At 43.9% G+C, this 24666-nt stretch overlaps 1 protein-coding gene across 1 annotated transcript in view; it reads right to left on the reverse strand.

Annotated features, from left to right (window-relative positions):
- Positions 1-24666, reverse strand: part of LOC115105169 (M-protein, striated muscle-like) — a 41432-nt gene that overhangs the window by 13117 nt on the left and 3649 nt on the right. Inside the window, exons 3-20 of the mRNA XM_029626857.2 lie at positions 18045-18176; positions 17728-17902; positions 14844-15001; positions 14419-14511; positions 11538-11626; positions 11262-11303; positions 9344-9505; positions 8957-9118; positions 7063-7204; positions 6432-6631; positions 6183-6236; positions 5779-5903; positions 5338-5521; positions 4751-4925; positions 4430-4551; positions 813-1009; positions 572-698; positions 54-238 (exon numbers count right to left, since the gene is read on the reverse strand). Coding sequence (XP_029482717.2) covers positions 54-238; positions 572-698; positions 813-1009; positions 4430-4551; positions 4751-4925; positions 5338-5521; positions 5779-5903; positions 6183-6236; positions 6432-6631; positions 7063-7204; positions 8957-9118; positions 9344-9505; positions 11262-11303; positions 11538-11626; positions 14419-14511; positions 14844-15001; positions 17728-17902; positions 18045-18176 — 2524 coding nt within the window. The remainder of the gene's footprint in view (positions 1-53; positions 239-571; positions 699-812; positions 1010-4429; positions 4552-4750; positions 4926-5337; positions 5522-5778; positions 5904-6182; positions 6237-6431; positions 6632-7062; positions 7205-8956; positions 9119-9343; positions 9506-11261; positions 11304-11537; positions 11627-14418; positions 14512-14843; positions 15002-17727; positions 17903-18044; positions 18177-24666) is intronic.

Here is a 24666-nt window from a genome sequence, read left to right on the forward strand (position 1 = left end):
GTTACAGGGGAAACTTTAGTGATTGGAGTGATTGGAGGGGATAGGGTCCTGACCTTCATGTAGTTGGTGGAGATAGCCTTCTCATTGACTCCTCTCCAGGCCTCCTCCTCAGCATCAGCCTCCTTAATGTCAACGTAGAATCCGTTGACTGGGTCACGGCCCTGGTACACTGGTGGCTTAAAGAGCAACACCAGAGTGTTGGCGCGCACTTCTGTCACCTGCAGATCATGGGGAGGTCCTGTGGGGAATTAGGGGTAATTCGTTTCAGAGTTGAAGAAAACGGACATATCATAGGCTAGTGTCCCAACTCGCACCCTATTCCCTTTGTAGTGCACTACTTTTGGCCAGGGGCAATAGGGCTACCATTTGGGACGTAACCATAGACAAGGTAATGTACAGAAATAATGTCCTATTACCACAAAAGATTATAATACAAGTCAATGATTTCATTTTTTAAAAATGTATTTTTACACGTATCTTTGTACTGTGATGTGTTATTAATTGTTATATGTTAAAGTGTAATTATCATACTTCATCAGGTTTGCAAGTGAATTTTAGTGGCACTACCCACCTGGCACAGCAATGGTCCACTCCTCACAGATAAACGTCTCACTGGGCAGAGACGGGATACCCACACCTGCCATGTTGGCAGCGCGCACTTGGAACTGGTACTTCCTGTTCTCCTTCAAGTCGGACACCTGGACAGACAGTGAAAAATCATTCTCCCTTTTCTCCCGGTATGACAAAAGGTAGCTGAAAATTCAGGTTAAAGAGGGTAGCGAAATCACAAAGAAGCAAAATGGCTGACTCACTCGGTAGGCTCGGTCGCTAACAGCTTTGACATTGGCCTCGTGCCACTTCCCTGGCACCCCATTGATGACCTCACGGTAGTCCACGAAGTAGCCGGTGATGTCAGCACCTCCGATGAAGGTGGGCTGCTTCCAGGCCAACACCATAGAGTCCCGCACGCACTCCAGAACGCTGATGCCATAGGGTGGAGTAGGGGACGCTGGAACAGCAGAGGACTCCAGTTAGCATCATGCTGTGTCAACTCTGACACTATGAAGTCATGGGAGACGGAAGCGTAATGCTCTTGGTTGAGCTTTAGTCTTCCATCACTTAGACCTGCTAACATTCTCTTTTCTTAGAGCAAGTATTGGGCACTCATTCCCTTGTACATTTCTGAACATTCCACTGGGCATAGACGTCAATTCAAATGCTATTCCACGTATTTTCATTGAAATGAAACAGCATTGATTCAACCAGTGTGGGCCCAGTGGGTTGGTTGAAAGTTCTTTAAAATGTCAGTTAACATTATTATGCCATACAGTTTGTGTCACAGATACTTTTTGTAACATAACCTTAAGCTATGGTTCAACCAGACACTGTCATAACACATTGACACAATTTTGGGGACACACATTTCAGGGACCTTGACTGAATGGGACAAAATATTTTAGCCACAGGAGCTGTGAGGACACATATGATCTCAGTGGCTGGTCTTCGTGGGGGGGGATAATATTACATATAATAAATTGACCTGTCACACAGTCGTCACATGGACATGGTGTTCTCCATAATTTGGGGGTGGGGGTATGGCGAAGAATCTGACTTGGAAGTACACTACCAAAAAGGTCTCAGGTCATAGGTGTCCATTTCTGTCTTGTGATTGGCTGACCCACTTCAGAGACACGCTGTGATAGGCTACCTCCAGCTATGTCGCAGTGCCTGTGTGTTCATGTGCACTGATCTCCCAAGGTGACGGTGGGCCAAAAGAGCCCAAAGTGTGTGTGAGCCAGCCAGGCTGCAGTAAGTTGAGAGGTGGTCAGCACAGTGCCTGAACACTGAGGGTGTGGAGGGAGGACCAAAAGCCCCTCTGTGTGTGTGAGGCAGCCCTGTGCTAGAGGTGGCAGGTAGATCGCCTGAACGGCCACGTGACGGTGTAGTTAAACCTGTGAAAGCTGTTATAGAAACTTACCTTAGGGTAAAAACTGAATTTTACCAGTTGAATACTTTCACTATAGATATTGTTTTAATGATTTACCTGTGAATATTACAGTAGAACCACATGCATTCAAACTGTGACCACTATACTAATATTACAGTGGCAGATTATTTTTTCAAAATAGTCTTCTACCTTCTTACCAAAGTGATAAAAATGTTTCATGTTTCAAGACAGATTAATAAAACGGTTTAAAACACGAACAAAAATCCTTGAGGTGAAAAGACTACATTTTTATTTCAGATGATATAAGGGTTGGCGTGGCCTGACTGAGTGTAGTCCCATGTGGCTCAGTTGGTAGAGCATGGTGCTTGCAACACCAGGGTTGTAGGTTTGATTCCCACGGGGACCAGTACAAAAATGTATGCACTCACTACTGTAAAATCACTCTGGATACTAAAATGTACATGTTCTCACCTGAGTCTGTCCTGGGCTGATTCTTTCTCTGTCCCCTGTTTGGCTGAAGCATCTACAGAGGACTTACGTGTTTGCCTGGCCACTGGCACTAACCTCATTGGAGGTCTTGGCCTGACTCTGACCAGGCCACTGCCTCCCTTGCTTTAAATTACTGCAGCCTTGAGGAGCTTGAGCTAGTGGCCACAGGCACACTGTCATTCTGAGCATTGAACTTCAGCGTAGTGTAAGGGGGTTACTGAACAGCCTCATGCGTTCCCGTCCAGCGTTAGTCAGCCCATGTTACCACCCGTTGGTAACTCCCCCTCCGGCAACACACCGTGAGGAGTTAGCAGAGAAAAGCGAAAAGCCATTTTACACGGGCAAAGAAGAACAACCATTCACACAACCAAACGGGCTCAAATCAGAACACTCAGAAGGTAGAGAGAGCAAGAAATGTTACCAATACCCAATCAAATGCAGTAAAATATCTTCATCTGACAGACTATGAAAAATGAAGACAAGATGGCCAACAAGTGACATCTGTGTGAGGAAGCAAGTTGCGGAGTTAAAAGACAAAGCACGAGCGTGTGAGGGGAGAAAGTGAGTGTGTGCGGTCTTTGTGCCAACCCTTCATGAAAAAGCCACACTATATGCCAGTGGATTTCATTATATGCACTACATTGGCCTAAACTGATCAAGTGTATGTACTGGGAGACAACTATTGGAAATTGTTATGAGTAAGATCTATGGTACAGCTATTCTTTCCTAATATATTCTGATAACATGTGTGACAGAAAAGTTCACTAACAAAGGAAGGAAAGGGGATACAACGGAATACATTCAACCGAAAATGTGTCTTCCGCATTTAAAACCAATCCCTCTGAATCAGAGGTGAGGGGGCTGCCTTAATCGACGTCCACATCGTCAGACCCGGGGAGTAGTTGTTGTTGGGGGGGTTAACAATACTAACCTCGCCTCAATTGTGAGTATTATTTACCTTTCATTGTGTAAGACACTACCACAAATGGGTCTAAGCCCATCTACAAACTGCTATTGTTTGTAATGGACTGTGGGGAGAAATCCATTGACCTTGTCACTAAGTGTGGGGAGAACAGAGCCTGCTGCGCGGCACAAAGCTTGCCAATGACTGAGTGACGTCTCACAGCTGGAAGCCTGGTTAGTCACAGAGCAAACTGACATTATGGGACAACTGTGTAAAGGAGCAGGGCTGTCAGGTTTACTATATATCCCTAGCTCTGGTCCAGGGCATTAGTGCGCCTTGTATCACTGAGCCGCACTAATGCCCTGGACCAGAGCTAGTATTCCCAGATGAGAGTGAGTAGAATGGACAGACACACACAGCATAAATCAGGGGGATTGGTGGGGGGGTACCTTTAACAACAGGTGGGGTGGTGGTGGCTGACACATCTTGTGCCCAGGACAGGTAAGGGGTGGGGATGGTTGGTTGTTTGGGTAGGGGGTGGATTGCGCGTGACAGAGAAACCAAGGGGGGCTGGTTTGTAACAACCGCTGAGCTGGATCACACTGACCCAAGTTAGAGGAAGTCTACAACTCCTGACCCTGGCCACGCCTCAGGTTGTGCAGGGAGGGTGGGGATAGATTATGACTCATTGGGTGGGGGGGGGCATAGAAAATAACAGGAGTCTAATGCTGATGGTACACAGAGCTGACAATGTGATGTCTCGATGGACAGAAAAAAATAGAAGGGTACAACACATCAGCTCAACCCATGTTCAGTGTGGGCACATTGCATTTCTTTCATCATGAACATATAAACTAAAGAGTAACAGTGAAGAATATGCAGAAGACTCAATAATCAAATCTCTAAGAGGCTTCCCTGGTCCTACCATAACATCATACCTTACTGTAGATCCCTTCATAGTATTTCATCAAACATAAACAAAAATAGGTTCCTTGTATAGGCCTGTGGCTCGTCATAGTCTTCCTAAAAAACACTACCCATCCTATCCTGTTGTGAGGGTGTGCCATGACACCCTCTGTCTCACTCACCAATAGCAGCCTTCACCTTGATAGCCTCAGACTCCTGAGAACACTCGCTGAGCCCAGCGGCGTTCAGTGCCTTCACTCTGAACACGTAGCTCTCTCCTGTCACCAGACCGTGGCAGACAAACCTGTGAGACAGAAACGCTTTGAGAAAGACATGCTTTTTCGTTTTATACATTTTTGGACATTTTCATTTGAGTGAGGAAATTGTCTTGTCAAACTTGAGCTCAACATAATTTACGGTTTTAAAACCAAATTTCAGTTACGGTCAGCATTTCAGTAAAACAACAATTGAAACAGAGAGGACAGTTAGAAGGACCATTGTACCTGGTGGCTTTGACAGGCTTGTTGTTGCAGGGTTCAAACGTGTTGCTGCCCACGATGCTGGCCTCGATGTAGTATCCCACCAGCTCCTTTGCATTCCTGGAAGCCTCCCAGGACACCACCACGGACGTGTCAGTGTTCCTGGTGGGAACTACATGGCCTGGGGCAGATGGGATATCTGGGGACAGCAGAGGTTTATTCAACTAAGATCAAATGAAAGCACATTAGGATTCCATTTTGAATGAGTGCGTGTCAAATTAGAATTATAATGTTTATTGATAGCTTGCTAGAACCCAGGTAGACTGATAAGGAGGGGATTGCACATTAGGCAGAATCCTAACTTGAGGTATAGATGCATTGATCTAAATGCAGGATGTACAGGATGGTTTGTGTTACATGTGTATATTTGACATTTTATTCATTTAGCAGACGCTCGTATCCAGAGCGGCTGACAGTACAGTAGTGAGTGGATACATTTCTGTACTTTTCCTGTACTGTATAGAATGTTAGGATTCGGTCCATAGGTATTCGTGTTGCAGGGCCGGAGGTTGGTGCCGGTGGCGTGTGAAGTGTGACCTGTGACCCCTCACCCAGCTTGTCCCCGACAGTGGTGGCCTCGGTGGCCTCTGAAGGCTCGCCCACACCAGCGGAGTTGCAGCAGCGCACACGGAATCTGTAGGCCTTCCCTTCAGCCAGGTCAAACAGGGCGTAGCGAGGAGACTTCACCGGGATCTCGGTGTTCACCCTCTGCCAGCTGTCTGTACCAGACACACACTAACCACACAATGCAACACAAAGAAGTTAAGAGTAGGGCTCCAACCCTCCAAAAACCAACCCTCCAAACCTGCAGTACCACAGTATATAATACTCTATTTCCAGATAGAAACTCTGAAATAAAAAAAAATAACAGAATCATGATTACTTATTGAATTATTTTGATATGGTGGTTGTTATGGATTACAGTGATGGTTAAGTTGATCAGATGAGTCACGCTACAGATAAGGTATATGATTTCAGTATTTATTCCTCACCTTCTCCACATAGTACATGATGCCCTCGTGGCCTCGCTCTCCAGGGGGTTTCCAGCTCAGAACCACATAGTTCTTGGTGGCCTCAGTGACCTCCAGTTCTTTGGGTCTGCCAGGGACTACACCCTCTGATGGGAAGTAATGTGAAAAATAATGTATAAGGGGTTTGATCTCAAAGCCTGGTCCCAGATCAGTTTGTGCTCTTGCCTATTCCAGTGTCATTGTTAAGCCAAACGTGACAATTCCACAAGGAGTTGGCAAGAGCAACAGACTGGCAACCAGGCTATTGATCTAGACTAGAGCTTTCATTATCCTTCCAATCAAAGAACACTAGGTCTTTTTTTAGAACTATAGCAGCATGAGAGTATTGATCATCATTGAATAGTGCAAAAGCATTTCCTTCCTACCTGCAGGCTCCTCCTCAGTGACAATGATCTGGCCGGTCCAGGGTGCAGAGGTACCTGAAGGCCATGGGAAGAGGAGAATGTTACTGATGCATAGTTACAAACAAGAATAGATATGCATAATACTAAAACCATTTAGACATCACAAAGTTACATACTCACAACATAAGACTTTAGCAGTACCATAAGACAATGTGAGAGAAGACAGACAGACAGGGAGGGGCAGATGCCAGATCGGAGTGCCCACCATACCTCTCATACGCGTGCGGTCGGCAGGATCCATAGCTGCCACCACCTCAGAGGTGCGGGATGGCCGACTCATGCCAGACTTGTTGACGGCACGCACGCGGAAGGTGTAGGAGCGCCCCTCCACCAACCCCGTCACGGGGAAACGGGCAAACTTAATGGGGGTGTCATTACACTGGCTCCAGTGTGTGGTACCAACCTCACACCTGAACACAGGGCGCAAAGAGACAGAATTCATTCCATCAGACATTCGGTAACAAACTTGGTACAGGCTTCTTCATAAGGCCCGGAGTTAGGTCTATTGGTAAGATCGGGAAAAACTCTGGGCCCTTGTTATAGCCATAACGAGGTCATTTCACATGTTTTTTTAATTTTTTTAAGAGGTCAAGTCACATGATCAGGAAAAACATCTGTCCCTCTTCTTCTAGGTTATCTGCAGTTGTAATTGGAGTGAATGGCGGTACAAGGGGCGCTAAAAAGGGAGAGGAACGTTCTCCTAGCCGTGTCATGATAAGCCAAGGGTTTTTCCCTTCGACTCCACTCTTGAGGTCTCTCATCCGGGTGGCATTGTGGAGCCTAACCTTAAGGTTAGGGGCCCTACCAGAACGAGCATGTAGTGATGGGGGATGGTACTGACCTGTCCACAAAGTAGCCCAGGATGGAGTTGCCACCGTCCACAGCCGGCTGCTTCCAGGTCACGATGACGTAATCCTTATTGGCGTCTTGACACGTCACATCCAGTGGGGCACCAGGGGCTCCCTCCACCTCCGCATCGGCATCTGATACAGGAACATACACATTGCCAGTCAAATGTGCTGGTGTAGTATTTTCTTCCTCCCTTCTCAATAGTTCTCGCTCTCTCTCTCGCGCACACACACACACACACAGTAAAATATCTTATCAGACTAACACAAAACACACAACCAGAGTGTGTACAGAACACAGTTGATGTACATTTCCTTGACTTTTTTGTATTGAGTTATAAGGCATAGAATTACATATTGAATCCATAGTGCATTATAAGATCTCTATAGTGTACAGTACTTTGATTGAGGCTTGTTGTTTTGATGCAGTGCCGACATATAGTGCTGTACCCCGCCTGCTGAACTACGTGGCTCCACAGCTAAGTGCCAGGAATTCTACTAGCCTTTAAGTTAAACACATCCCAGTAATAGCAGCAGCGTGCCTCTCAGTTAAAGAGGACAAGAGAGGTGATGCTTAAAAAGACAGAACACATGCTTTCAATAAAGTGAGAAACAAAATTAGCCACTTATGTGGTCTGGGGACTGTATGTCTATGTATATGTCTACGTTAGCTGTATATACTGTAGGACTATATACTGCCTGGTATTATATTTTACTGTGTGTGCGTCTGTAAGATAGAGAGAGTGAAAGAGACAGATAAAAGATGGAGCGAGAACAAGAAAGGAGACTCAGCAGGCAATTGTCTCTCCTGGAAGAAGAGACATATACAGTATCATCTACCTCTGTTCCCAGCCAAACCCATTTCAGATCTGAGCTCACTGAGAATAGCCTAGCCTTGTCCGTCTCTCGACTGCAATGGGGTCTCTGTGTCCACAGAGAGCGACTGTACATGGCCTGTCCTTCACAGAGCAACCCTGAACCATGACAGAGAGAGCAAGGCCCATTTCCATCCACTCTACAGAGCACAAGTTTCATCTGTTAGCAAGAGAATGAGTAACATGGAACAACAGAGGTCAATACACTCTTAGAAAAAAGGGTGGTTCCAAGAGGGTTCTTCGGCTGTCCCCAATAGGAGAACCCCTTTGGGTTCCATGTAGGAAGCCTCTGTAAAAAGGGTTGTACATCACAGGAGGTTGGTGGCACCTTAATTGGGGAGGATGGGCTTGTGGTAATGGCTGGAGCGGAATCGATGGAATAGTATCAAATACGCCAAACACATGGTTTCCATGTGTTTGCAATTCCATTCGCGCCGTTCCAGACATTATTATGAGCCATCCTCCCCTCAGAAGCCTCCACTGTTCTACATGGAACCGAAAAAGGGTTATCTTATGGGGACATGGTTCTAGATAGAAAAAAAGGTGCTAAGAGTGGACCTTCATGAATAAATTGGCGGCGTCAGTGTGCATCATTTTTCCCATGTTATACAAAACCAGGCCAGAGATTGTGACAGGAGTTGATTGACTCTACTCTAGTCATAATGAGTGAGTTCCATTATATGCGGAGGTAAGTTTAACCAGAGACTGCTATGGTTCAACTCCAATGTATATATAAGAACACACACACACGCGGACCATGATTACATTGTTATCTGGTGCCAGTTGAGATGTCTGTGTGACGTTGACGATAAACTGTTAATCACACTATAGAACATGAGACAGGCCAATGGAAACAGAGTGGCCATACTGTCTGCACTCAAACACACACACACACTGTGAAAAATCAAATCAGTTAAACTTGCGAATCAGTAAACAAGGCATGTAATCGACTGAGGAGTGATAATGTGACAGAGCAGTGGTGTTCAGTTTTGCTCATGGTAAAGGTCCCCACCTCTGACAAAGACGTAAGCAGAATATGTCTCATATTTAGTCTTGGTGGTAATGCGCAGGGTGTAGAGCCCCTCGTCCTCCTTGTTCAGGTGTGTCAGGGTCAGCGTGGCCTTGTCTCCACTCCAGTGCATCTGACACCACTTGGAGGGCTGCAGAAGAACATCTGATAGACAAAGAAGCAAAGGAGCGAGATCAGGTTAAAATGGCTGCCCTACCATCGTCAGGGGCCTTCCTCATCAAGGAGCATCTCAAATAAATCCCATAGCCCAGGGACATATGTATCCACTAGCTCAGAATAGGTGTGCTGATCTAGGATCAGATCTTCTCTGTCCATGTAACCTTATTAAACCTCCGCCAAGAGTTCCTAGATCTCTGGGGCATCACCTACCGTCTCTGTACCACTGCACCTCGGGCTGGTAACGTGCCAGGTTGGGGGAAATGATGACCATGGCACCCAGGCTCATGGTCTCGCCCTCCCGTCCGAATGATACGCCAAACCCGTCCACGATGTGGGTCTCGAAGGTGATGCCATACTCAGAGACGATGCCATCTGACAGGAAGGAGCATCAAGTAACGTAAGGTTAGAGGTCAGGTTGCTATTTTGTTCCCATCATGCAACAGTATGCGTTGTGTGACACACCTCAAATTTAGGAAAAAGGAAAGGGGGATACCTAGTCAGTTGTACAACTGAATGCATTCAACTGAGAAGGTGTCTTCCGCATTTAATCCAGCCCCTCTGAATCAGAGAGGTGCGGGGAGCTGCCTTAATAGACACCCGTCTGCATTATTATTCAAATCAAAAGGGATGGACGAACAAAGAGCAAGTAAATGCTCTTAAAGGGATAGTTCACCCAAATTCCAAAATAACACATTGATTTCCTTCCCTGTGAGTAATCTATGAACTAGGTTAGACAGCAAAGCCATGCATTGGTTTTGTTTACCTGGCCACTGTCTCTTTGCATGTGTCCAACAACCAAAGTCAGTATCTCCTATAGCAGTGTCCACGAGTATCCTCAACAGGACACTTTTTTTGTAACTCTGGAAAAGCACACCTAATTTCACTAATTGAGGGCTTGATTAGTTGACGAATTGAAATCAGGTGTGCTTGTCCGGGGCTATAACAAAAAGATGTACTGTTGGGGTACTGACGAGTTGGGAAACACTGGCCTATAGCATTTTCTCCCATTCACATTTCATGTCCATCTTATAGTAATTTATTGAGCTACAAAATACATTTTAGACACTTTAGGATGATTGATGATGTAACTAAATATTATCCGGTAGCATTACATTTTACCCTTCCCCTCCCAAGAACAAGTGAAATAAAAAAGAACCCTACACAGACTCCGGCCAAGCTCTTCAAACAGACAGAGGCGTGTACAGGGAGACCATGTACCCGAAGGACAACACAAAACCCCCATTAACATCATTAAGTACACTGTTCAGACACTAAAGAGTCACTACAGATTGTGTACAAACAGCACTGGGGAAACTGGGGGAGGGGGTCACATCATGCAGTAGACAGTGATGCACATTTGACATATTAAACCCAGTAGGAGATAAAGACTTGAAACCTAAGTGTCCGATTTTAGAATCCAAGTCCCGTTTATGAATTAAAAAAGGGTAATGAATGTGACTAAACAACTACTAAGTGCAGTAATCTAGTCTCAAATCAATGATCCAGGTTGTAAACTACAGTGTATATGTCTCAATGTATTCTCTATGTCACTCTAGTTTACAGTATTTAACTTTCAAGGCTCTATGACTTGCATACAATTTCAAAAACCATTCACTTGCCAAAATGTTCAGGTATTCTGTTGTTTATGACAAATGTGTTGCTTTTTTTTGGGTCATGCTGAACCATCGGTGGGTCTTTCCCAGGCAATTGAAAGATATTATCACAGGATCTTTCCAAACAGATGCACATAATAGGGATCGTGCACACACATTGAGTGACACTCAGTGAATTCACCAAGTTGACCAAAACGTCATCAAACCAGCGCAGAGCTTCAGTGACCCTGTTACCTTCGTTGTCTGTTGACTTTCCTGCGCCCAGCGTCAAGGGAACGAAAAAGCTGTTCGTGCAATAGCACCCATAGCATCCCCAGGTCCCCCCCACCACCTCCCTCCAACCCCCTCCTCAAAACTCACCACAGTGTTCCAGCTTAGCATACTCTGAATAGGTTATGTTAATACTGTTTAGTAAGGTGGTATGCACACATCCATAAATACATATGGATGGGTATTAATAAAATATATTATTTTATGAGTATATTTTTCCAATAAATTATATTCCTCTGACTTACGTCTGGGCATGGGGAGAGCCTCCTCTACCTCTCCTTTGAATCCTAGAGTAGAATGAACACAGGTACTTAGTATTAGCATGTTATTGTGGTGTTGTACTCAACAGAAATATGTGATCCTTTCACACAGAGTAGACTTGAAACCGGACCGAGTTAAAGCAGCACTAAGAAAGATCGTAAACTAGGTTAAATCACTGTGTCAATGGGGTGATACTGGGGAATATTGTCTAGTTCATTGTGGAAGTACCAGACTTTGAGAACTATACTTTATAAACATACTCTTAACAACGACAGAGGCAAAGGTAGAGAGTTCTCCCCTGCTGTTCATGGCAGAAACACGATACTGTGCAGTATCATCAAAATCACATCTGAAACGAGAAGAGAGAGAAGACCAGCTGAATCAATGTCTCATATACACACACACGTTTCTGTCTCTTAATGGTTCAAGTGTACATAAATACCCCCACCCCTCCCAACTCAGCCATATAAATCAACACACAGCTATGTGAGCTGGGACTGTAAAATGCTCCAGAACTCCAGGCCGGGAATACTCTGGGAATAAATAGACACTGATGTCATAACGTGTCAGGTGGTATGGGTTTTTGTATGAAAGTTATGTGTGGTTAGATTCTGTCACGGAAACATGCTATCCAACTTTCCATGGCGGATTACCTATACTGCGCTTAGTACATACAACACATATGGTTGAGTTTGAGACGATGAGAGAACTTCAAAAGCTGTTCGGTCTGAAACAGCTCGAGACACTTAAGTGTTTAGTCCTTGGTGAAATGACTTAAAAAAACAAGCCACAACAGGATCCCTCTATCGCCAGAGAATTTATCTTTTGACGTCCTCTTTGTTATCAAAAAGGCAAGCAGCGAAAAGGCCCGGTTAATGTATGGCCTTCACCAACAGCTTTCTGGTGTCTGTCGATACACAACAGAGCAAAGGGCACTGACAGATGGACAGGCAGACGGACGGACAGACCGACAGATACAGTGTCAGTCAGAGAGGGGTATTGATTTCACACATTTCAAATCATATTTCTAACAACTGAAATCCACTGTCCCACGAGTTCACAGTGCGAGCCCATCCAAGCATTCCCAGGGTTGTCAGTCTGCCCACACACGCTGGCCTACTATGACCTTTCTTGAGAGGGGTGATTGTATTACACCATGAAGGGGTGAACTTCTACAGGATCGGTGGGTCCCTTGCAGGATGGTTGAGCTAACGTAGGTTAATGTGATTAGCATGAAGTTGTAAGTAACAAGAACATTTCCCAGGACATAGACATATCTGATATTGTCAGAAAGCTTAAATGATTGTTAATCTAACTGCACTGTCCAATTTACAACAATTATTTCAGTGCAATAATACCATGCTATTGTTTGAGGGGAGTGCACAGTTATGAAAATGTATTAATAAACCAATTCGGCACATTTGGGCAGTCTTGAGTCATCATTTTGAACAGAAATGCAATTGTTAATTGGATCAGTCTAAAACGTTGCACATACACTGCTGCCATCTAGTAAATTGCGCCTGGGCTGGCATAACATTATGGTCTTCTCTTGCATTTCAAAGACGGTACAAAAAGAAATACAAAAAATAACGTTTTTTTTCCTTTGTATTATCTTTTACCAGATCTAATGTGTTATATTCTCCTATATTAATTTAACATTTACACAAACTTCAAGGTGTTTCCTTTCAAATGGTATAAATAATATGCATATCCTTGCTTCAGGTCCTGAGCTACAGGCAGTTCAATTTGGGTATGTCATTTTAGGCGAAAATTGAAAAAAAGGGGGCGGATCCTTAAGAGACTTTAGGGACGCGGTGGTGACATCATACTGAAATTATACCATGGCCAGAGATGGCTGTTGTTTAATAGTATCTGTTAATTCACAGCAATGAGCCACCACAGAGAGAAGACCTGGCCCATATGAAGTGTCAAGTTGTTTCCACATATATTCTTCTTTAAAATAACTGATCTCAGTCCTCTTTAAAGTGAACTCTGGGGAAAAAAAAGAAGCAAAATAACTCCATTCTCTTTGTATTCACACTGCCCTTACCTTTGAATGAGGACTCAACTCTTTTGCTAGTTAACTTCACCTATGTTGTGGTCTGAGTCCTGTTTGCATTGACATTGCTATGTTTAGAAAGGAAACTAGATATTTTTCCAACATTCACTCAATGCCCCTCATTTTGGGGCGCCAAGTAGCCTAGCGGTTAGAGCGTTGGGCCAGTAACCGAAAGGTTGCTAGATTGAATCCCTGAGCTGACAAAGTAAAAATCTGTCTTTCTGCCCCTGAACAAGGCAGTTAACCCACTGTTTCTAGGCCGTCATTGTAAATAAAAATTTGTTCTTAACTGACTTGCTTAGTTAAATAAAAAGGTGAAATACAAGGTTAAATTAATCAACAACAAAAAAATGCACTCTGGGTAAATACACAGTGCACGACAAGCCATACCATCAGAACCTGTTATCAGACAGCCAGAGATGTATCTACATACATTTGGGAAGTTAATAGTTTGCATTCAGTTAAAAAAAATAAGACGTAAATATTATATTTAATTATAATTTGTATATGTAAAATGACTGGTAATAGGATAAATGGCAGAATAATAATTGCAGATTAAATAAAGCTTTAATTGAAAATTGTGTACTCCAAATTGTACTGCCAACCTGCACATTTGTTTTTGGCACCAATCTGATGGGTTATAGCAGGGAAAACTGTGTTGCAGTAGCCTAGTGCTAGGTGTGAGAATAATGATAAATTAACCTGGTAAGCTTTGTGTTCACATTCTACTAAAAAAGGGAACCAAACCGGAGACTTCAAGTGAACCGAACTCAGACCAGCCCTCGAGATGGTCTCAGTTTGGTTCGCTTTGGGGTTCTTTTGAGGGGTTTGAGTTCCTTTGGAGCATTCACACTGCACATAAATTTAAGCAAACCACACTCAGTACACAACAATTGGCTGAAAGGAACCAAAGTGTGAAAGCATCCTTAGAGTATGAATGCTGATCTAGGATCAGAGCTCCACTGTCCATGTAATCTAATACATTGTGATCTAAAAATGAAAAACTGATCCTAAATCAGCACTCCTACTCTGGGACGATTGACACATACTGAAAGACCCTGTGGCTTTGGGGGTGTGCCTACCTGTCGATCTCGAGTGAATGCACGTTGTAGCTGCTTTGTAGCTTATACTTGCCGGGGCGGGCCATTGGATCGATTGTCACATTGTTTTTGTACCTTGTTGTGAAATGAGGACAGGAGGAGACAAGAGAAGGCAAGGGAAGTAGAGAAGATTATGAAAAGGAGAAAAATAGAGTTTAAAAAGTACAGATCAGAATCAAGGAGAGACAAGACAGAGAAGCTAGGTAGACACCAGAGATGTATAGTGCGTTTTTTAGTGTTTTAGTGCAATGACATGAGGATAGGATTGAGAGGACAACAATTGCTGATGCTCTATCCATAAGGGATTGATTTGGTGTGTATTGTGTTAGTGATCAGTTGGTCATGTCAAGGTTTATCCAGGGTGGTGTGTGTGTGCGTGCCTAAGTGTGTATGTGTGCAGTACTCACCAGACAACGCGTGGGTCAGGCCATCCAGAGACGGTGCAGTGCAGCCTGACACACTGCTTCTCCCACACCGTGTGGGAGCGAGGCTTAATCACAAACTCCGGGGCATGCATCAGGCTATCCTCATTCATACACTTGTGGTACTCCTCGTTCTCATAGATCTGGGGATCAGTGTGTTCAATTAACCTTTATAGAGCCTTCGTGTGGCATTTATAGAGCCTTTACAATAACACATTCTCAGGTGCAACTGTAAAACACTATACCCCCAGAAGCCTGTAGAAAACATTTGAGGCATTCCCCATGAATTCATAACACATTTGCGATGCATCCTTGAAGCAAACAAAGCATTTACTAGGCATTTGCTTGGCAATTCATTTCTTAGAGCTGAATCCAATAACCCTCAACACATAATCCTATAATGCTCTCTGAACACTGAATGTAGCACCCAGTGGCATGACGTGCTGGCAGAAAAGTGATAGACTAAGTACAGTGTGTGCCCCAATCAAGGGACACTAGCTTTTATGATCCTCCTGAGTGAATGGGGCAGGATATGCCTTGACATAAACATTTGAATGAGGGACACAAGTAACCTTCCAAGGGAAGGGGAAGCAGAGTATAATTAATCCATGGAAAGAAACATTGCTCTTATGACAATACATTTCCTGTGATACTTTGCTAATAGATTTCTTAAGGTATTCTCATCTATGATAGTCATTTAGTGATTATTCTCCTCTGTGATGTCACAAAGGTGAAAAGGTCGTTATCAATATCATGTCATAGTGTAAAACAGTGCAGAGCGTTTGATTTGGCTGCTGGGGGCCAAGGAGACCCCAGCTCCGCTAAAACTATTGATAACTACGTGCCGTTTAAGGGATTGTTAAATAAATGTTATAACTACTTGGTTTTAATATCACCTTGAAGAAGAGTATAGTCAGAACTACGTATTTACGATTATTCCACATTTAGCTCTATTATACTGCATGCTTTTCATGACCAGTAAACATTCATTTATCATTTCTTTTCTATTTTAGAAGCCTTTTAAAACCTTGAATACATTACAAGTTTGCATTTACTGCTGTCTAATAAACAAAATGTTGATCAAATTAAGATCATACATTTATACTCTTCTCATTGTCGATGAGGGAAATAATGTCGCTCTGTGGTGTAACAAGAGAAGGTATTGTTCAGTCGGAAGTCAAACTACCCCATTATGATGTTACGAGGGAGAGCATTATCCAGCATTCCCCAATGTGATGTCACAAAGGAATTCCGGCATCTACTGTAGGGCTGCACATGGGCCAAAAAACCTAATTGCGATTTGTATTACCGAATATTGCGATTGGACATGCGATATCATTCCAAACACGTCGGCGAACTGTTGGAATTCTAGAAATACAATTATTTATATTTAAAGAAGCAATGTTCATGTTTGGAACAACACAGGGGTTTGATTAATCTCGCCTGGCACCTGTGTAGGCGTGATTTGCACCGGACAATAGTTGATTGCATTAGTTTTGGAACTGGGCTGACTCCCAGGCGTGAGCCAGGTGCCCAGTTCAAAACACACCGCGAAAATCGGCTCAAAACAAAGTGACGTAGAAGCAAGTGGAGTAATGAGTAGGATTCTCACTCAAAGAATTTTGAATTTTGTGTTTTCACATGCAAAAGTGATTGCCCTCAAGCTTTATCTCCCTTCCAAATGAAAACGAGTTAGAATTTTCATTTATTTTTTGGAAAAGAGATGGTGTATGTTTCTGGGCGATGCACCATGCTGCCTTGTTGACAAAATGTCAGAGCGGCACAGATCTGTTTGATTTGAGAATGGCGCTGACTGCGCTGCTTGAGTGACAGGGGGTGGGGTTTTGTGTGACGCAGCTACAAGAGGGAAGAGTGGGTAGCTGCAGTCCAATATTGCAACCGGAGTATGGGAGAGTGGGTGTGTCGAAAGGAAAGTAGTGGGCATGTGGAAAGAAGTGGGTGTGTCGAAAGTGCTCTGCTATAGGTTAGACGGTTTTGATTGAGCTGTGTTTTTTGTACTTACGTTTCTTACCATTAAAACAACCTTACATTGATCTACCATACCGCGAGAGATTGTACCTCTGTTTCGAAGCCAGAGGATGAGTCAGACTTCACTGTTAGTTTAACACAAATAATTATAAACCTATACATGTTTTTATTAAAAGTACTGATGGGTGTACTGTTGCTTCTTGAGTTTGCTTACTTTGACTGTTCCCTTGATTTAGGGTATTAGGTAGCTACTTCCCACGCCATTGCCAGACGGTAGTGCTTGTCAAGCTGGAGCGAAGGGCACTCTGTCCCATTTATTAGTAGGCTGTATGTAATCAAGGTGACATCTAGATGGTTATCAATATTAGTTATTTCTTGTGTAGGCTGCTAATTCTACTTGACATAAGATAATGTGAGAAAAAAAAAATTGGCACATTAGCTACCGCCGGCAACACGATCGTGATACCCAGTAAGAAGCAACTCGGTTCGCTCTGCAGCCTAATCAAACCCATAAAATAGTCTTGAGGGGCAACAAATATGCCCAATTAGCTGATTCGCTTTCCATACACCCACTCCTTTCGACACACCCACTCGCCAATACTCCGGTCACCAAATTGGGCTGCAGCTAGAGGAGAGCCTGTTACATGCGGCTGAGTGGCGTTTCAAAATATTGAACACTTCTGCAAAATGGATAATGCACATGTAAACATTGCGATTTTGATGTGAATTCGATTAATTGCACAGCCCTACTGACATCTATGACATGACAAAGACTCAATATTCCCATTATGATGTCAAGAAGGAGCGCATTATGCCGCATTCCTCAATGTGATGGGATAAAGGAAAACTTCCCTCTATGACATCAAACTCCTGCACTAACCCGCTTGCTCAGGGAGATGTGCTCGGCTGATTGGCGCGTGGACACCTTCCTAGACGTCTGCTCCGTCCTCTCCATCTCTAACCCACTGGTGAACAGATTCCTCCGGGCCATGTATCCAGCACTCTCCTTCATCCGGGCCTCCTCCGTATCTGAAAGCCCACTGGCATACTCCTGACTAAGGTGGTCGGAACAAAAGCCAGGGAGGAGAGTGGGCAGTGGGGTCATTTTCATGGTCATTGGTCAGAATCACTCACTGAAATCAAAATGTCCCTGACTTCTCCGCATCGCTAAGGCTCATAGGTGGTTGATTCGTTTACCTGCCCCTGAAGATGGGCACTACATAGCCGATGATCTGGTTCTCTTTGTCCATAGCCAGGTAGGTGGGCTTGGCTCTCTTGGGGATTGGGCTCAGTCTGCTCTCCTCCAGCCCAGAGTACGATGCACTAAGTCTAAGACACAGGATAATGTCAATACAGCAGTGTCAACCTAACTCAGTGTAATAACATCAAGTCATGCCAATGTAATCTGAAGGGCTGGATGAGGAGGAGAAAGGTTGTATTATTGGGTATATTAGTCATCAACAACGGAGGGTGGCTTGGATGGGTTTAGCTGTGTTTCTAATAAATATCTCAAACTGTGCAAAGAAGAAAGAGAAAACCCTTTGCACAGCAGAGCGATGACTGCCAACAAACCTGGTCTAGCTATAAGAGATATGCATTGCTTGTTCATGCTGTGTAATGACATGTCTGCAATGACAAAATAAAAGACTGAATTAAGACCGGGTCGATCGTCTGTAGTCACCAGTGTGCAGTTTTGAAACATCAAATTCTTTAAACATAGGACCAACAAAAAAAAAACTTTTAAAAAAGACCAATGAGATGGAATGAATCTAAAAATGAAACTAAACATTGTGGTCATATGAGAGTAGGTGTCCTGTCCTGTGAATTTTAAAAAATGGTGGCGATCATGACCAAATTTGCCCTCATGTACTGAACAAGCTTTTGAATGTTAATCTCCTTGATGTTCCTCACTTGAGGATGATAAAATCCCCAAAAAATAAACTCAGCAAAAAAAGAAATGTCCCTTTTTCAGGACCCAGTCTTTCAAAGATAATTTGAAAAAATCCAAATAACTTCACATTGCAGGCAATCAACGCTGTGCGTTACAGGGAAGACATCCTCCTCCCTCATGTGGTACCCTTCCTGCAGGCTCATTCTGTCATGACCCTCTAGCATGACAATGCCACCAGCCATACTGCTCGTTCTGTGTGTGATTTCATGCAAGACAGGAATGTCAGTACATAGGCAAAAAAAAAAAAAAATCTAGACAATATGAAACAGTGCCATATGTATCTCCTATGTGTGCATACAATGTACACTGAGTGAACAAATCTTGCTCTTTTCATGACAGACTGACCAGGTGAATTCTATGATCCATTATTGATGTCACTTGTTAAATCCACTTCAAACCAGTGTAGGTAAAGGGGAGGAGACAGGTTAAAAGGTTCTTATTCTTACTCATATTTTGTTTAAACTGCATTATTGGTTAGGAGCTCGTAAAGTAAGCATTTCACTGTAAGGTCTACCGCCTGTTGCATTCGGCACATGTGACTAATAAAAGTTAATTTGATTTGAAATTCCAAATCTGTCCCTCATACCATCATGGCTACCTAATCACCACCAGCTTCCTATTGGCTCATTTATCCCCTCTCCTCCCCCTGTAAATCTTCTCCAGGTCATTGTGGTAAAAGAAAATAAGTAATCTTACCTGGTAAAATAAAGATCAATACATAAATAAATGTTGATAGATTACGATAAGGATGAATGGGAATGCAGGCAAGGCAATCCCCATTCAATGAGTATTCCTTATGGAACAATTGGTATGTCTGCACAATACCAGGAAAATCTCCATAACTTCTGTTATGTCACCATCAAACTATATTAACAGCAAAAGGCTATTCAATTCAAACATCAACAGGGGCGAAAATGTCACTTACTGAGGCTTTTTGGTTTGATTTGAATCCGTCTTGTCAATACACCATTTCTATTCCCTGCCATAAGTACATTTCTATGTGACAAGGTAGAGTACTATGGTTCAACCAATGATGTCACTAATCATAAGGCAGGGAAAGCTGGGTAAATTCCTGACAGCATGAGGTTCAACCATAAAGGCCCAAATGAGGCACCATTCGCTTCACAGACACCCTTTGACCTCCTATGCACACTGTCAAGGCCAGTGTATTTAGAGATGCCAGGTGTTCATAAGAGTGAGACCGCCAATATTTCAACACATCATTCAATATAGTCACAACCACTGTTGTTAGGCCGGCCATAGATTGTCAGAATAGTCTCGTAAATACTCCTATATGTCATCAATAATTCCTTAAATAAAATAATTCAAACAGCAAATAACAAACCACTGAAAGAGATTAATGACCGCTGAATTCAACAGTTCTGGGAAATCCACAGGTGGAAAAAATCCACACCCCAAAAAAGGTTTTATGGTCACATACACCTGATAGGTGCAGTGAAATGTGTTGATTTACAGGGTCAGCCATAGTAACTTCACAGATCTTCATTGTAAAGGGTTTAAACACTGTTTCCCCTGGAGAAAATGTGGGTTAAGTGCCTTGCGAAAGAGCACATCGACAGATTTTTCACCTTGTTGGCTCGGGTATTCTAACCATCGACCATTCAGTTACTGGCCCAACACTAACCACTAGGCTACCTGCTGCTGACCCCAAATACAACTTTAACTCATAGCCAACTTCAAACCATGTCTCCAGATCACAACGCAGTAGAAGGCTCTAAGAGAAGCATGCTAAAAAGCCTTATGCACTCACGCAAAATAGCATATTTGTTAAGTGCGAGAGGAAGCCCCCAATGGATGTACTGGCTGAACAATGAACCAAAGTCATCGATCCAAGATGGCGTAGCAGTCGGAGGTCGGTTTTGTCTTGTCCCGTGTATATATCGTTTTCTTCGTATATATAATTTATATTTTTAATCTCAATTTCCATCTACGGACTGAACAGAGGTAACCCGCCTCTCCCAATGTGGTGCGGATCTGAACCCCCATCAGAAGCTAGCCAGCTAACTAGCTACTAGCTAGTAGTCAGTTAGCCACTGCTAGCAGTCATCACCATTAACTCAGACATCAGCCAGCCTCAGCCTGGTCAATTCCAGCCAGTCTGCACAGCATGATATCAACCCAGAGCATATCTGGACTGCCTTTTGTCTACCACATCTCCGGATTCCTACAGCAAGCTCTGAACCTTTACACCGGATCATAACAGCTAGCTAGCGAGTGGTTACTCCTGACTAACGCCTCTGTCCCGAAGCAAGCACCAGTTAGCCTGGAGCTAGCCTCGAGCTAGGCCCATCTCCCAGCTAGCCGAAGAGATCCTTCAGCCAATTCCTGGACTACAATACCTCCTTTGCCAATTGGCCTGGACCCTTTACTGCCGACACGAAGCCCCACCGATCCATCACGACTGGTCTGCCGACATAACCGTCTGAGGGGGTTTCAACAGGCTCTTCCGTTGCGAAGTCACCCGGAGGCCCATCTGCTAGCCTGCTAGCCCCGGCCTGCTAGCTGTCTGAATCGGCGTGTCTCCAGCTCGCCTAGCTACTCACTGGACCCTATGATCCCTCGGCTACACATGCCTCTCCCTAATGTCAATATGCCTAGTCTATTGCTGTTTTGGTTAGGGATTGTCTTATTTCACTGTAGATCCGCCAGCCCTGCTCAAAATGCCTTAGCTAGCCCTTTTGTTCCACCCCCCACACATGCGGTGACCTCACCAGGCTTAAATGATGCCTCCAGACTCTCATCGTCACTCAATGCCTAGGTTTACCTAAATTGTACTCACATCCTACCATATCCTTGTCTGTACATTATGCCTTGAATCTTTTCTTCTGCGCCCATAAATCTGCTCCTTTTACTCTCTGTTCCAAACGTACTAGACAACCAGTTCTTATAGCCTTTAGCCGTACCCTTATCCTACTCCTCCTCTGGTGATGTAGAGGCTAACCCAGACCCTGCAGCTCCCAGCATCACTCCCATTCCCCAGGCGCTCTCATTTGTTGACTTCTGTAACCGTAAAAGCCTTGGTTTCATGCATATTAACATTGAGCCTCCTAGTGCAGAGATAGGCTGCAGAGTTCTGTCATACTATCAAGGTCTGTGCCCAAACAATTTGAGCTTCTAGTTTTAAAAATCCACCTTTCCAGAAACAAGTCTCTCACCGTTGCCGCTTGCTATGGACCCCCTTCAGCCCCCAGCTGTGCCATGGACACCATATGTGAATTGATCACCCCCCATTTATCTTCAGAGTTGGTACTGTTGTTAGGTGACCTAAACTGGGACATGCTTAACACTCCGGCTGTCCTGCAATCTAAGCTAGATGCCCTCAATCTCACACAAATTATGAAGGAACCTACCAGGTACAACCCCAAATCCATAAACACAGGCACCCTCAGATATAATCCTGACCAATTTGCCCTCTATTTACACCTCTGCTGTCTTCAACCAGGAACTCAACGATCACTGCCTCATTGCCTGCGTGCGTAATGGTTCTGCGGTCAAACAACCACCCCTCATCAATGTCAAACGCTCCCTAAAACAATATACTCAGTCAGTTAGGAAAGCAAAGGCTAGCTTTTTCAAACAGAAATTTGCATCCTGTAGCACGAATTCCAAAAGGTTTTGGGACACTAAAGTCCATGGAGATTAAGAGCACCTCCTCCCAGTGGCCCACTGCAATGAGGATAGGAAACACTGTCACCACCGATAAATCTACAGCAATCGATCATTTCAATAAGCATTTTTCTACGGCTGGCCATGCTTTTCACCTGGCTACCCCTACCCCGGCCAACATTTCAGCACCCCCTGCAGAAACTTGCCCAAGCCCCCCCTTCTTCTTCACACCCAAATCCAGACAGCTGATGTTCTGAAAGTGCTGCAAAATCTGGATCCCTACAAATCAGCTGGGATAGACAATCTGGACCCTCTCTTTCTAAAATTATCCGCCAAAATTGTTGCAACCCCTATTACTAGTCTATTCAACCTCTCTTTCGAATCATCTGAGATCCCCAAAGATTGGAAAGCTGCCGCGGTCATCCCCCTCTTCAAAGGGGGAGACACTAGACCCAAACTGTTATAGACCTATATCCATCCTGCCCTGCCTTTCTAAAATCTTCGAACGCCAAGTTAATAAACAGATCACCGACCATTTTGAATCCCACCGTACATTTACATTTTACATTTAAGTCATTTAGCAGACGCTCTTATCCAGAGCGACTTACGCAATCTGGTTTCCAAGCTGGTCATGGGTGCACCTCAGCCACGCTCAATGTCCTAAACGATATCATAACCGCCATCGATAAAAGACAGTACTGTGCAGCCATTTCATTGACCTGGCCAAGGCTTGCGACTTTGCCAATCACCGCATTCTTATCGGCAGACTCAATAACCTTGGCTTCTCAAATGGCTGCCTCGCCTGGTTCACCAACTACTTCTCAGATAGAGTTCAGTGTGTCAAATCGGAGGGCCTGTTGTCCAGACCTCTGGCAGTCTCTATGGGGGTGCCACAGTGTTCAATTCTCGGGCTGACTCTTCTCTGTATACATCAATGATGTTGCCCTTGCTGCTGGTGATTCTCTGATCCACCTCTATGCAGATGACACCATTTTGTATACATCTGGCCCTTCTTTGGACACTGTGCTAACAAACATCCAAACGAGCTTCAACGCCATACAACATTCCTTCTGTGGTCTCCAACTGCTTTTAAATGCTAGTAATACTAAGTGCATGTTCTTCAACCGATTGCTGCCCGCACCATCCCGCCCGACTAGCATCCCTACTCTGGACTAGAGGTCGCCCGATTAATCGGAATGGCCGATTAATTGGGGCCGATTTCAAGTTTTCATAACAATCGGAAATCGGTATTTTTGGGCGCATATTTTGCAGATTAATATATATATATTTTTTTTACACCTTTATTTAACTAGGCAAGTCAGTTAAGAACACATTCTTATTTTCAATGACGGCCTAGGAACGATGGGTTTAACGGCCTTATTCAGGGAAAGAACGACAGATTTACACCTTGTCAGCTCGGGGGATCCAATCTTGCAAACTTTGTTAACTTGTCCACCGCTCTAACCACCTGCCTCTCATTGCACTCCACGAGGAGCCTGCCTGTTACGCGAATATAGTAGAATCCATGTTAAGTTGCTAGATAGCATTGAACTGATCTTATAAAAAACAATCAATCATAATCACTAGTTATAACTACACATGGTTGATGATAAGCTGGGGGGATGATTTAACAAAAGCGCGAAAAAGGACTGTCCTTGCTCCAATGTGTACCTAACCATAAACATCAATGCCATTCTTAAAATCAATACACAGAAGTATATATTTTTAAACCTGCATATTTAGCTAAAAGAAATCCAGGTTAGCAGGCAATATTAACAGGGCAAAATTGTGTCATTTCTCTTGTGTTCATTGCACGCGGCCAGGGTATTTGCAACAGTTTGGGCAGCCTGGCTCATTGTGAACTAATTTGCCCGAATTTTACATAATTATGACATAACATTGAAGGTTGTGCAATGTAACAAGAATATTTAGACTTAGGGATGCCACCCGTTAGATAAAATACCGAACGGTTCCGTATTTCACAGAAATAATAAACGTTTTGTTTTCGAAATGATAGTTTCCGGATTCAACCATATTAATGACCTAAGGCTCGTATTTCTGTGTGTTATTATGTTATAATTAAGTCTAGGATTTGATAGAGCAGTCTGACTGAGCGATGGTAGGCACCAGCAGGCTCGTAAGCATTCATTCAAACAGCACTTTCATGTGTTTTGCCAGCAGCTCTTCGCAAGCACAGCGCTGTTTATGACTTCAAGCCTATCAGCCTAATGGCTGGTGTAA

The sequence above is a fragment of the Oncorhynchus nerka genome, linkage group LG22 (genome assembly GCF_034236695.1).
Source record: "Oncorhynchus nerka isolate Pitt River linkage group LG22, Oner_Uvic_2.0, whole genome shotgun sequence".
Lineage (NCBI taxonomy): Eukaryota > Metazoa > Chordata > Actinopteri > Salmoniformes > Salmonidae > Oncorhynchus > Oncorhynchus nerka.